This window comes from Cryptomeria japonica, chromosome 4 (genome assembly GCF_030272615.1).
Source record: "Cryptomeria japonica chromosome 4, Sugi_1.0, whole genome shotgun sequence".
Taxonomy (NCBI): domain Eukaryota; kingdom Viridiplantae; phylum Streptophyta; class Pinopsida; order Cupressales; family Cupressaceae; genus Cryptomeria; species Cryptomeria japonica.
This window is the reverse complement of record NC_081408.1, coordinates 228739059-228753633: the sequence shown is the minus strand read 5'-3', so window position 1 is coordinate 228753633 and position 14575 is coordinate 228739059. Positions and strand designations below refer to the sequence as shown.

Below are 14575 nucleotides of genomic sequence, written 5' to 3'. Positions count from 1 at the left end.
GACCTCACATTCTTCAATGTCGAAATTTTTTTCAAATCTTCATCGAAAGTCGAGCAAAAAAAAATCTTTTTCAACTAAAGAAAATCAATCAAATTCTTATCGCTAGGGGCATCTCAACTTCATCGCTTTATATCAAGTTGAGATCTCTCGATCATCTGAATCAAATCAATCACTAGGGGCATATCAGTTTCATCGCTTCATATCAAGTTGATATTGTTTTTATCTGAATCAATCTCTTAACGTTAATCAGTTTCATCGCTTTTCATCAAGCTGATTATTTGCTTAAACTCAATCAAGGGTTTAAAGAGTATCTTTGATCACACTCAATCTAAGAAGGTGTTCAGTATTCGTCGCTTTGGATCAAGTTGGACAGTTTATCTTCATCGTGTCTTGATCAATCAAGTTCAAGATCAATTTTTATCATCACTCACTGTCTAGATCAATCAAATTCTAGATCAATAAGATCCGCTTCTTGATCAATAAAGTTCAAGTTCGGTATCTTTTGTTTTCTATCGTTCCTAATTCAATCAAGTTTGAGTTTGGTATTGCTTTAATCAGACTTCACTCAACTTCATCGCTTCAAATCAAGCTAAAAACCTCGCTTTTCATCTAGTTCATGATCAATCAAGTTCAGAACTAGTACCTCCTAGACATCAAATTTTCTTTGAACCAACCTGCTGCTCACACATTAATTCATAGAGGGGCAAATGTAATACCCTAAAAATGGTCATCTAAACCATGGGCCCCTAATCTTGATAACATCACCAAGGTCCTAACCAAAGGCAATTAAATAAATCTTGAGCACACAATTAATCGTTTAATTATCAAATGTCACCTGGAAAATTAATCACCCAATATTAATTAAATATTTATTTAATTAATTAAATCATTCCTAGTAAATCATTTTAAAACAATTACCTTATTTATTTTAATTGAATATCCTTGCATATTTAGTTAAATAAATCAATTTGCCATTAAATCATCAAAAAGAGGAATTAATTTAATTAAACGAATCAATTCAGGACAAATCTTCAAAAATGGAAATAAATCAAAAAAGGGAATTAATTGACCAAGAAAGAGTTAAAAATACTAAAAAGAAATCAATTGGAGATAATCTTGAAAAAACAAATTAAAAATTGATAAATAATCTCAAAGAAAACAATTAAAACAATTAAATCTTAAAATTGAATGAAAGAGAGAATAAATCTATTTTTTCTGATTTTATCTTAATTTTAGTTCAATTTCCTTTAAAACTGAGAAAAGCATCCAGTCACATCAACCTGGATTGTGCTTCCCCTTGGAAAATCTTGATCGCTCATCATCGTTTGATCTTAGCCATTGGCTGCTTTCTAAATTTTCTATAATTTCAGGCTCTCATCTCTCATTAAAGGATCCTAGAGGTTGGAGAATATATTGTTATTATACTGTTTTTTCTCTAGATTCATTGAGAATATTGCATACATATTTAGATCATTTATCTCATTTATTGCTTAAATCTTTTTAGATTAATATTGCATCCATCTAGCATTCATCATGTCCATATAGATAAAATCCTTCGTCTTGATGTTGTCTAGTCACTAGTATTGCTAAATAATCTCAAAGCAATCTTATACTCGCATCTGTTAGAAGGCAATGGGTCAATTTGTTATGGTTTATTACTTATTGATTATATATGATTAACCATGCATGTAATGACTTGATTGAAGTGTTGTGTATTACAGATACAGGTCCACTTTTCACACACACAGTACTCTTAAACTATAGCAGTTGGTTCTCCTTTGTGTTGGTACCCATAAACTTCAGGGATAAGTACTCCTTGGGTTGGTGCCTAAATATTGTATTTAGTGATTTACCTGTGAGGCTCGATTGGAGAAGTAGACTCCAGCAGTCTTTCTCATCGAGGGTTTTCCCCCACCGTGGGTTTTCCTCGTATGCACTGGTGTTAGGGGTCTTATTTGTATGTGCTCATCTGTTTAATATCTCTGATCATATTCTTGTGATTAAAGTTATTAATGCTTAAATATTTGAGAATCTCAAAGTTTTTACTAATTACCACTGATTCACCCCCCTCTTAGTGGTCCATTGTGTTCCTTCAATTGGTATCCAAGCCCTAGGTTCCCTTGTACTAAAGTATTCTCCATCTTGGGTAGATTCTGGTGTATGAGAACAATGGTTAAATTTGAGTCAATCCCTGCACCTATGTTTGATGGTTCAAACTATTCTATTTAGTCTTGTAGAATGGACGTCTATTTGTTTGCCTTAGGTAATGATATTTGGATGTTGGTAAAAATGGATTCTTTGTTTTTGCTATTTCCCCAACTGATCCTGATGTAAAAGGAAGATATGAATGCAATGTTGAAGCAATCAAGGCTATTCTCAGTGGATTATATAATACAGTGTCTTCATAAGTCAAGAGATGCAAGTCTGCAAAGAGCATATGGGATAGACCAAGGAAACTCTATGGAAATGAGCCTAGTACCACTAAATTAGATTGTGGAAGCAAGAAGAATAATGAAACAGATAGATGTACAGATAATAAAAGAAGATGAGTTAGTTGCTGCAATATAAATGAAGAGGAAACTCATCTATTTATGGCACAAGAGACATATAGTGAGGAGAAAACATCAAAGAGTGACAACAAAGAACAATCTAGAATGCAAGATGTATTTGGTAGTGATGAAGAAGATGAAGAAGAAGTTGAAGTTGAAGTGGATCTCAAAGGAGAATTAGTGAGTGCCCTTGAAGAGCTGCAAAATGTTAGGAAAGAATATAAAGGCTACAAAAAATCAGTCCAAGAAGACTGTAATCTACGGAGCAAATGTCTTGAAGAGTCTAAGAAGAATATCAAGACATTGAAAACTCAACTAGAAGAAGCCAAAGGCATGTGTGAAGAAATAAAATTAGATCGTGATGTCAAGAAAAGAAAATGTGAAGAGATAGAGTTGGAAGTAGAGACTAAAGGTAAAGAGTGTCATAATATAAAGGATGAAATAGCCAAGCTAACAATGGAGCTTGAGAATACCAAGATGAGCTTAATATGAGAATCAAATATAGAGTCAACACTGAGGCTTTAGATAAAATGTTTAGTAAACAAAAACACTCCAAGGATGTAGGAGGTGTTGGATTTGATGCTGGTCAATGATATACTAGAAAGGAATCATCTAAGAAGAAGATACACTTTGTTTCTTCAAGTGAGAATGGTAATGGACAAACCTTCCCAGTTAGGACCACACCAAGAAAGAAGGTAGACCTAAATACTATTGTTGATAGGTTGAGGAAACAAATTGCTACTGTATGAAACAATCATATAGATTCAAGAGGAAAAAGAAAGTTGAATGAAGGTGTCTATAATAGAAATGAGAACACAAGAAAGTCTAGAAGACCTCCTACTTGAAGAAGATTAAGAAATGCTACTGCACACAAGATTGAGAAGGAGAAAATCAAAACATATGTCTACTGCAAATGAGCATCCCAGGACAAGTAACAAAGGAAGAAGGAAATATGAAAACAAGTCTGCAAGTTCTCCACACTTATGGAAAAATAAATTTGTAAGTTGCAAGCCCTCTTTCTTTGGTTATTGTCATTCATGTAAAGGTTATGGCTATAAGAAAAGTGAATGTAGAAAAGGATCTAGGAATGATCAAGCTATCTTTTCTAGAAATATGAATGTAATTTGTTATAGCCACAATAAAGTAGGTCATCAGAGCTTTGAATGTAGAAAGAAAAAATTTCAGACATATGCTAGTCCCTACTCTTTCTCTTTCAACAATAATGTAAGATACATGACAAACATGGTCATCATGAAAGAATTGGCAGAACTTATGTTAGTCATGAAAATGCATGGAACAAAAATAGAAGGGTCTCAGGTAGGTCAATAAATTATTTTGTTCCATTAGCTTCTCACAGAGACATTGTTAGGAGAAGAAATACAAATCCGATTGTTAAAAGGTTCTCTAATCATAAAGTCAATAAGAACATAGTTTTCTACAACTGTAACAACTTTGGCCACACTACGAAATATTGTAGATCAGGGGTGGTCAAGCAAAGGAAGATGATGAATGTTGCTCCAAAATTTGCAACTGAGAAAAGGAGAGAAGTCAAGAAAGTTTGGAGAAGAAAACAAGAGAATATGGCCATGGGTAGGCACTATGCATTCAATGCATAGGTGACATCTTATAAGGCTTAAGGAGATGCAGGATCTTAGAGGGAGCTATTTATTTATCATACCTTTTGCCCCAAATTTTGAAAAGAACTAGTGCAAGGACAGGATGCTGCAGGTATAAGGAAGACCATGTTTAACAAGAAGATATGGAGGGAAAAGATGAGATGACAGATTTTATAATTGATGATGATGAAGTGGAGGAAAATGATTTATGTAGAGGAGAAAATGTAAATGGAATTGAGCACATTAAGTGACAGAGAGGACCTTGATGAGGAGAGTGATTGTTTGTATGTATTTAGATTGATTTATGATATGGAGAAAATACTTTCTTGCCATATAGATTGATAAAGAAATATATATCTAGTTGCCATATAGTTACAGTTTACTGTGATATGGAATTTGGTTGTAGTTGCACATCTACATATGTGAGGTTGATCACTGTTGCAAGAGCCTACATATGGTCCACACTGCAAAATGGTTGTAGAACATGTTAGCAAGATTGAAGATGGAAGAAATCAGATAAGCAAAAGTTGTAGGATGTTTCAGTATGGTAGTTGGAGGTCTCAAGGGGAGAGAAGCAATTTTTATAAGAAGTATTGGCACTTCTTTTTATATTGTAATAATGGTTCATCTAGCATATGGGCAACAGAGGTGCAGACAATCATAAATGTGCTTTGGCTCAAGGGGAGCTTATTGATTACATCCCTCTTCACCCTTGAATATGTGTGTGCTCCAAGGGAAATGGAGCCTAAAGGTTATTTGTCCTAGGAGAAGACCATTGCTCAAGTGGACAACAAAAAGATTGCATATGCAACGGATGAGAAAATAATAGGGGAGACTATTGCTTAAAAAGGGCTAGCATATTGATAGAAGGTTTGACTGTTGCAAAAGGAGGAGAATTTGTGGTATTGTTGAAGTTAGCACCGTGTTATTGACCACATGTATAGTGTAATTGTCATAGGGTAAGTGACATGTGTTTCTAGATGAGTGAATAAGGTCAACATAATGGTAGCAAGTACTGCATATGTGTCGTGACCAAAAATTGGAAGTTCCATTCATTTCTACGTACTAGAAACAGATGTGCCTCAATTTGCTTAAGGATCAAGAGGATGACAATAGAGAGTCTACTGATAAAGATGGTTTGAGCCAAAAGGGAAGAAGTATCTCAGTTACACATTGAGGTCAATTTCAAAATCAGATAAATTTTTACAGGCTGCTTGGCCCCTTTTCTATTGGTGTCAAATGGGGAGAGTGAAGATTGGTGTTGACATCAATGCCAAATGAGGAGATTGTTGGCAATATATTTGTCATTGATCTCAACATGTGTGTGTGCAAGGCTGATTTGATGTATGCAATTTTGATTTGATGAAGTTGCAGACAAGTGCCATTGATGCCATTGATGGCAACCAGGCAGGTCAAATACTGAGATCAGGTTGATTGTTGTCATCAGTTGGAGAGACTTGCAGAGATCACAATGATCAAGTTGATGTATCAAATTGTTGAAGGAGAGAGTGTTGTTGTGGACTCCCACAATGCCATATGATGTATCTATGAAGTTCCTTGTCATGTCTGTGAAGTTCCTATTGGATGTCCTAAAGCTGCTCAAGTGATTTGATCGGTATAACTCTGGCCAATCTGGAAGTTGCATCACAATTCTGCTTGAAGTTGTACCGGAATAACTCTGTTGACTATAAAACTGAGGAAGTATATCAGAGTAGCTATTGAAGGCGGAATGACATATTCTCACTATGTTGATAGTTATGGTAATTCTGATATGTGGTCATTTTGCTTCGAGGTTGTAGTGATGCAGGCACTAGTCATGGATACAAGGGTTTCGACTAGATTCATCATCTTCACATGTTGATCATGTCAGCAATAGTCACTAAGTCATGTGTTGTGGATGGTATGTCATGATTTCCATGTGGCAGTAGTTATTTGTCTCATGATAACATTGTTGAGGGACCAATCGGGATTTCCTCCTGAGAGAGAGTGTTGACCTCATGGAATAACACTTGTGAGGTGCACATGATATTTCTTCTTATCCCACAATATGTCAGACGAGTGTTAAATACCTTGCAGGATAACACTTAATTGAAGAGAACAGTGTTATACCTTATCTCGCATTGTCAAAATGTAACTTGTTGAACAAAGTGGTCCCTCTTATCCCACGTTGTCAATGTGATCAACGATGGTTGTCCGGGATAATATAGTCAGAGGAGGTCAAGGCGGAGAGATGTTCTCTCTTATCCCATGGTTTCAAGAGTGACTAACAAATGTCGTGTGGGATAAGAAACTAAAGGGAAGATTTTGGATTCCCTTATCCTGAATAGGTTAAGATGCTCACAAAATATCATGCAGGATAACAATTAACAAGGGAAAATTAGAAACCCTGTTATCCAACATTGTGAAACTTGGAGAGAAATGGTCTCGCGGGATAAGAAATCAAAGGATGATTACTTGAAGGTTCTTATCCCGCATGAGATGAGGATAATGTCAGTGGGCCCAAAGGATAAGAAAACAAAAGCAAGTGAAGAGCCTTCTTATCCCGCGTGACCAGGATGGGATGTGAAGATGCCCGCGGGATAACGAAAAGTGAAGAGAAGAGAGTGTGATACCCTATCCCATGTGGGTTAAGTGGTACACAAAATGTTGTGTGGTCTAACAAGTGAAAGCATTCCATGAAGAAAAGTTTGTCCTGCACAAGACAAATGGTTATGCAGTGGTCTCGCTGGATAATAAAAAGCAAAGAAAAAAGAGAGAAACCTTATCCCACACGAAGTAAGAGGCTGCACAAGGTGCATGTCTCAAGATGATCAACATGCAAGAAATTAGATCTCATGGATAGGGAATGAGATCAGATAGTAGGAGATGAGGCAGATGAGTTGGCAGAGTTGTGATCTAACGTTATTGTTGAGGTGTATGATGATGTGGTGCATGGAACCGTCACAATGACGACTGAGATCAAGGCTTCCTAGTTGAAACCATCAAATCAATGGCTCAAGTTCAAAGTCTCTAAAGGATACAAATTGGCAGGTCTTGGAACTTGAATTGCCAACTTGGAGAATGCAAACCGATTGAATGGATGATTTGTATGCTGCATAGGAATGTGTGTACATCAGATGCATGATAATGAGGCAAACAGATCTTGTCTTATGTGTGATGAGTGTAGGTGTTGATGATGAATGCAACTGTGAAGAGTAGAGTAGGGCAGTGAATGTGATCTGATTGGGGTAGTTCACTCGCAATGTTAGAACGGTGTGAACTTGTAGTTGAGCTGGTAGTAAGATGTAGATGTGTGGATTTTAGGGGATATAAAGTATAGCAAAAAAGTTATATGCAACCAGGAAAGAGGATTGCATGTTAAGTGTGACTGTGTGAGCTAAAGAGAGTAAAATAGCAACAGATAGTTGTGAGACTGGGGTCATAGAGAGTGAAGATGTATTTGCAGAAACAGAGTAGAGAGAGCAGTTGTAGAAGTAAAAGATTGAGAGAAGAGTAGTTTGAGAAAGGTGAAGCTGAGGTAGAGAGGGAGAAGTGATCTAATCAGAAGATAGAGAGCAGAGAGTTGAGATTGAAGCTCAAGATCAGAAAGCATAAACAAGTCATTTCAATCTCAAGAGAACAATATTTATGAGTCGCAAAACCTCATTTTAAACAAGATAGTTACACTATATTCGTATATACTCATTGTAAATTCTGAGTGGGTGCTCAGAGCTAGGGGTTGGTGCTCCTTAGGTTGGTGCCCCAAAACCTGGGGTTGGTGCTCCTTTTAGTAGGTGCCCATAAAGTGTAGGGGTTAGTGCCCATAAACTTCAGGGGTTGGTACTCCTTGGGTTGATACCCTAAATATTGTATTTAGTGATTTACGTGTGAGGCTGGATTGGAGTAGTAGGCTCCAGTCGCATTTCTCATTGAGGTTTTTCCCCCACCATGGGTATTCCTCATATGCACTTGTATGTCCTCATATGTTTAATATCTCTGCTCATAGTCTTGTGATTAAAGTTATTAATAGTCTTGTGATTAAAGTTATTAATTCTTAAATGTTTTAGAAGGTTAAAGTTTTTATTGATTACCACTGATTCACCCCCCTCTTAGGGGTCCATTGTGATCCTTCATTGATCTACTCATCTATTTGGGTTTTTAGGCTTTTGTATATCATGAATGCTTGTTGTTTGTTTAGGACCTGATCCCTTTCAAAATCTGTGCTTTCTTTCTATTTTGTTCCTTTTGCTTTGATGGCTGAGTTGTAATGAAACCCGACCATATCCAAACTAATCTATATAAACTCTTTAATCAACTATAATAGAATACTTATTTATTTATTGCATTTTGATATAATTACATTGTTGCAAACTGTCAATTAAACTGAAGTCTTGCTCAACTAAAAAGCTTGTATAAACAAAAGCATAATAGGGATTTTAAAAAATTAAAATATATAAACAGAACAATAAACCCGTATTTAGGGACGCAATTTTGCTGACCGTTGTTCTTCTGGTTTTGACCTGACATAACATGATTTGATGTGCACGTAACTTAAAAAAGCTTTATTTTAGAAGATCCCTAAAGAAAAGCTAAACGCGAGTTGAAACTAGCTGATCTCCATGTAAATGAAGCTACAAACAGTTTCTATTTTATTAGAACATATTTACAATATGCATGGATTTTTTTCAGAAACAAAAATGAAAGTTTACTTTGTACCAGTCCATGCCGACAGTGAAAAAAACGGTGTTCCTTTCCACCTTACAATTATGGCATGTCCATCAAGCTTCAGAGTATAATATTCTCCAGAAGCATATTCTTCTAATAACAACCTAGCCTGATACATAGCTTGAAAGCTGAAGCTCTTTTCCCTGAACCCTGCTTGTTTGAACAAACACCTCCACACGTCACTTCTAACATGCCTAACACTTCTCTCCTTACCCTCATAGACTATCATATTCCTTATCTGACTTCCAGTAATTAATTCTTCATGCTTCAGCCTCTTAATATCATTTCTGTCTGTTAAGGTAACATCCAAAAGATCAAAATACGCCATGTAATGGAAAAGCACCTCGCTCAATCTATTCACAAAACATGGAGAATTATGCTGTGCTTCAACCTCAACGTTCACCATTATCCGAGGCCTCAGTTTATTGATAACTATTAACAGATTGGCGAGAACGACCGGGTCGTATAACAGACTTCTCAAAATAAATGAAGAGTAAACTGCCAAAGCCTCACCAGATTTAACGGTGAATAAACCATGCTTAATCTCCTCTATGTTTGGGATCTCTACAATGCTATAGGTAAACGGAATCCCCAAAGATTTGGCGAGCTCATGAAGTCTTCTTCGACTTTTTTTAAGCTCTTGGCCATTCATGCCAACTGCTGTTATCCTGAGAAGCTCAAGCGCTGCGAAAGAAGAAGAAACAACTCTGTGTGCAAGATACTCCATCAATACTGTCCAATGCGACCCACTTCGCATCCCAAGATCAATTATATGAATTTTCCTTTCATCCCCCACGGTGTCTATGATTGCCTGCACAGACGTGAACTGCAGCAGTTTGGTATAGGGTAGAACTGTAGTAAAGTAAGCAACGAGACTACATAATTCATTTTGGTCAAATTCACCCTCAATATTGAAAGCAAAATCTGAGACTGGTTTAGCTGCGTTGTTTAACATGCCATGAGTCTGGCGATGGATTCTATCCTGCAGGGCGCCAGAGATATAATACGCGAGCCTCTGTGTGGGACTCCCCAACTGACGAGACAAACTCTTGCATTTGCTCACTAGTCGATCAGCCTGATCATATTTCCCGTCGCCTATCATTCTTCCAGAGGCTAAAAGAAGTTGAACTAATTCCATCTCCTCCTTTTTCTCGCCCTGGCGAACCTCGTGATTGAAGCCACCATGAGCGCATATTCTTATCGGCTGAGCTCCTTCGAAATTCGGTATTTGTTCAGAGAACAAGATATCCTCATTTGGTAGCATCTCATCATGAAGTTGTCCTTCAGGTGTGAAAATATCATCTACAGTAAGGGAACTCTCTGCTTCATAATCATTTATCTGCTCCTCTTCGAAAGGAATGATTTCAAATAAATTATGGCCAATGAGCTCCTCCCCGAAAGGAAACATTTCACAGTCGGCCACTACGAAGGTGTCCTCCATAGCCATGGCTAGATATTGGTCGCCCTCAGAAACATCTGACTCGAAGAGAAAGGAGCTGACTGAATAATCCGCTATGGATAGAGGAGGAATTCCATTGTTTGATACAACCATATTCTCTTGATTTTCTTCAGATTGGCTGTCAACATTCACTCAAGTTATAGGAAGAGTATTTCGCAAAGACGTAAATAAGAAGTCAGGACGCAAAAGGCATGTAGATGAGATAGAAAAACTAACGTCACTAATCTTTTGCTACAAAGTTGATATCCGCTCCACAACAAATACAACGAGACGCATACAAATTCAGGATAAACCGGCGGAATTGATTTAAACGGCTCTTACACTAATTGACTATCATTAGAAAAAAATAAAAAAAATCATGCGCGTAATCAAGTATGTCAGCTAAGCTTAAAACTTCCTCGCGGAGTTATCTAACTCCGGAATCCTGGAGTGTCACACAACAGCGACATGACCTTTGATGAAAAGTGAATAATTGCATGATGCAAGCCAGTGAAAGGACAATGCACAACTTCATAATATTGGATAGCACATGTAGGGTATATATGGTGGTTTATTTTAGATTTGATTTGTACATAATCGACTGACCAGTCTACGATCTAAATATTAGGAGTAAATTTTTTCAAATAAGAGAAGCATTATTTGATTTACTTCTACATACATCCATGTGTCACTCGTTTGTTATCAAGCGAGATTTATGCATGTAGAATTGATCAAGGTCAATTTTATAAGAACAACATAAATGATTGATCAACATGCAAATAGAAAGTTAAGATCTAGAGTGATGGAAACTCCTACAAACTAGGGACTATGAGCACATTACATGAAATTGATTGGCTTATATAATGTGGTGTCATGCTTAAGGGAAAAGCCTCATTTATTATCTCTCATGACACATTATCCTAAAGAGAATAAATTAATATTTTAATATTGTATTATCAATTTACCTATTATCATAGGCAAGTGCTTAGTGCTTTCTTATTGTATTTGACCATTTTAGAGTGACAACCTTAATACCATAGGCATCACTACATGTTTGGTTATAATCTTTGTGTGACCTTTTTAATTTACTAGTACTAAAAATATTAAAATTTAAGAAAACTAATGTTTTTATAAGTTATAAGCAAGAAAAAGTTTCAATAAAAAAGTGTAATTTAGATTTCTATTTTATGATATTTCTAATGTAAATTTTAATTTTTAAAATTAAAGAATCTTAAAAAATATTTATACTATGTATTAAATGTCTGTTCATAAAATGTATCTTATTTTATGTTCGTGTTATTTTTTTTTGTTCAATAACAAGCCAAGGTCAGAATATATTAAAATTTTAGAAAAATATACATTAAAGTCATGAAAATAGGTAAAATCATAATGAATTAGAATCAGTAACAGTATAATGAAAAATATCCCAACAATAGGAGATGAATGAGTCAGTCAAATTTAAGGATTTATACAAAATATCAATCAAAGGGGCCATATCATGCAACTATTTTTTTACGAATAAGAACCCAGACAAGAAAAAAGGCCAAACAAAGATGAGAGCCAAAAGAGAATTTATCAGAAAAGCCTGGGAAAAAAGGCCATTGATGAGAACCAAAATAGAGATGAGGGCACCTTAAAGCAATTTAGTCCAAAACTTGACCACGAGAGGAAGTGAGAGAGAAAGCCATATTTGTGTTATTATTTTGTTATATATTTTTAAATTATTATTTGTTGAAAAAATTATTGTTGTTCTTTCAAGTGTGTTAGGTAGAGGCAATTGATTTTTACAATAAATATATTTGATTAGAAAAGAGAAAATAAATATAATAATAAAATAGATATTTTAAATCCATATCTTTTAGATAATTGTTGTCAGTGTTATATTTTAAAAAATTTCCTAATGTGATTACTTTATTTAATCATCAAAATGATGATTTCAATAAACTATTTGTGCCTAATGAAACAATGATTCATTTTTTTGAAAATGATTCCATACATAATAAGAGGCGCATGTAGTCATGGTAATAATGTCATCTCTAATGAACTTAATTTAATAATTATAATGTCCAAATATTACGACTACCGTCTCATATACCTATTCAATGGTAATTCCATAGAGATGAGTTTTAAAGAATAAGATCTAGTTCTATTGAGCAGAAATGTTGATGTATTGAATCAATGAATTAATAAAGGTGAAGGATCAATAAATTTCTTTGATCAACAATAAGGATAATTTCAAGAAAAGTCAAAATCATCATTGTCTAATTATTCAAATCTCTAAAAAAGTATCAAAGTACTAAATAGCCAAATATTTAGACAATATGTTATATGAATTATTAATTGGTATAAGATGGTTTGAAATAGTATCATCTATGAATACCTGTGTATCAAGATCCACAAAATCTCCCATTTTAGTAGAAAGAGAAACAAAACACTCATTATGTATAATGACATGCAAAATTTCCTCATTAACATGATAAAAAATTACTTGTAGGAAATGATACTTTCTGTAATTCAAAGAAAAATTGTTACCTATAGTAGTTGGAGGGGAACAAGACCATAAAAATATAGAAAAAGATGAATCCAATTGAGATGTTCCAATATGTTATCTCTCCACTGTTTATAGTTTCCCCTTTTTCAAGATGATTAGACAATGATGAAACAAATAACCCCTAATGAACCATAGAATATCTTTAAATGTAAAGAAAAACACTATTAAGAATAATAAGAAACTCCCAAATATAATAAATAATTAAAATTAATGAACCAAAAAGGTAGAACCTTTCCAAGTGCGAAGATGTCCAAGAAAACAATCAAGAAATGTAATATTTGAGAAAAAATAAAAGATACCTAGAGCTAAATATGGACTTGATGAGGTCCAACCCTCCTTTCTTTGATGGTATGGGTACCGGTCTCAAGGCAAAGACTTGGCTTATCAGTCTGGATCGGTGTTTCACTATGTTCCCATACAGTAGCAACACCAAGGCGAGATGTGCTATTATGCATCTCAAAAACTTTGTTTCAATCTGGTGGAGACTAGAGGAGGAGAAGATCAGTGTGTACATTAACATCGTGACATGGGAGCTATTTCAGGAGAGATTTAGGTTATGGTTTCTCTCACCCTAGTGGAGGCAGACTCAGGCAGATGAGTTCCACACTCTGCGTTAGTATGGTATGACAGTAGACCAATATGAGCACAAGTTCTATGAGCTCAGGAAATATGCTGGGATTGGTAATGATGAGGCTATGCTTATACAACACTTCCTGAGGGGTTTAAATGACCACATTAGTGGAGGTGTTAGGATGTTTAAGCCAACTTCAGTGGAGATAGCCATGGCAAAGGCCAGATTGGTAGAGTTGAACCTTAGCCATGCACTTGGTGGTCAGACGGGTGTGCAGATAGGGAGTGCACCTTCTAGTGGGAATAGAGCTCATGGGAATCAGCCCTAGTTAGCTGCACCATTTAGGACTCCTCAGGCACCCACTAAGGGTGGACAACAACAACAATCGTCAAAACCAAAATAGTTCTAGGGCCAAAAGGGTGGCAATGCTTAGTATAAGAAGAACAGGAACTGGCAGAGGGGCAAACAGGTTCCTATAGGGCAGTCCTCGCAGAGTGCATCTCACACCCCTAACTAGGGAAGTTTTCAACAGTCTAGTGGATCGACGGGTAATAGAGGAGCTTGCTTCTCCTGTGGGCAGTTTGGTCACAGAGCTGCGTAGTGCCCTCAGCATTTCCACAACACAAGTAGTCAGAGGCCAGCAGCATCAGAGCCTATAGTGGGAGATGCAGGGAGATCCCACAAAGTGTTTGCAGCAGTGGATAACCGCCAAGTTGATCATCAGGGTACAGTTATGGAGGCAACAGGTCGAGGATGGGCAGCTTTCCATGGAGCCCGTGTGCATTCTTCAGCATCGGGATTTGATCCTCAGGGGTCGCACCATTAATAAGGTAAGGGTCCTATGGGACCCAAATGATGAGACCTCGGTGACTTGGGAGGATGTAGTGAAGATGAGAGAGCTGTATTCTTATTTGTTTTAGGCTTCCAGGAGTAAGCCTAGTTTTGGGGGGGAGAATGTAGTACCCCTACTTGTTTGAACTCATTGGACTCATATTTTATTATTGGTTATTTTATGTGGATACATTACCATGATTTGTCATTCAGACTTATATGACATTATTTCATGCTTTATCTGGATATGAGATGCATAATTTATTTGTAGTATTTCAATACTTGTGATTTATGGCATTTTATGGATTATTTCTA

At 36.0% G+C, this 14575-nt stretch overlaps 1 protein-coding gene across 1 annotated transcript; it reads right to left on the bottom strand.

The window, feature by feature from the left end:
• Positions 1-8849: 8849 nt before the first annotated feature.
• Positions 8850-10421, bottom strand: LOC131027292 (GRAS family protein RAM1-like). Its single transcript, XM_057957308.2, has one exon. The coding sequence runs from the start codon at positions 10419-10421 to the stop codon at positions 8850-8852; it is 1572 nt and encodes a 523-aa protein (XP_057813291.2).
• Positions 10422-14575: the final 4154 nt, after the last annotated feature.

Excerpts from the sequence above, each read along its gene's own strand:
- LOC131027292 (XM_057957308.2), bottom strand. The coding sequence starts at position 10,421 with ATGGTTGTATCAAACAATGGAATTCCTCCTCTATCCATAGCGGATTAT.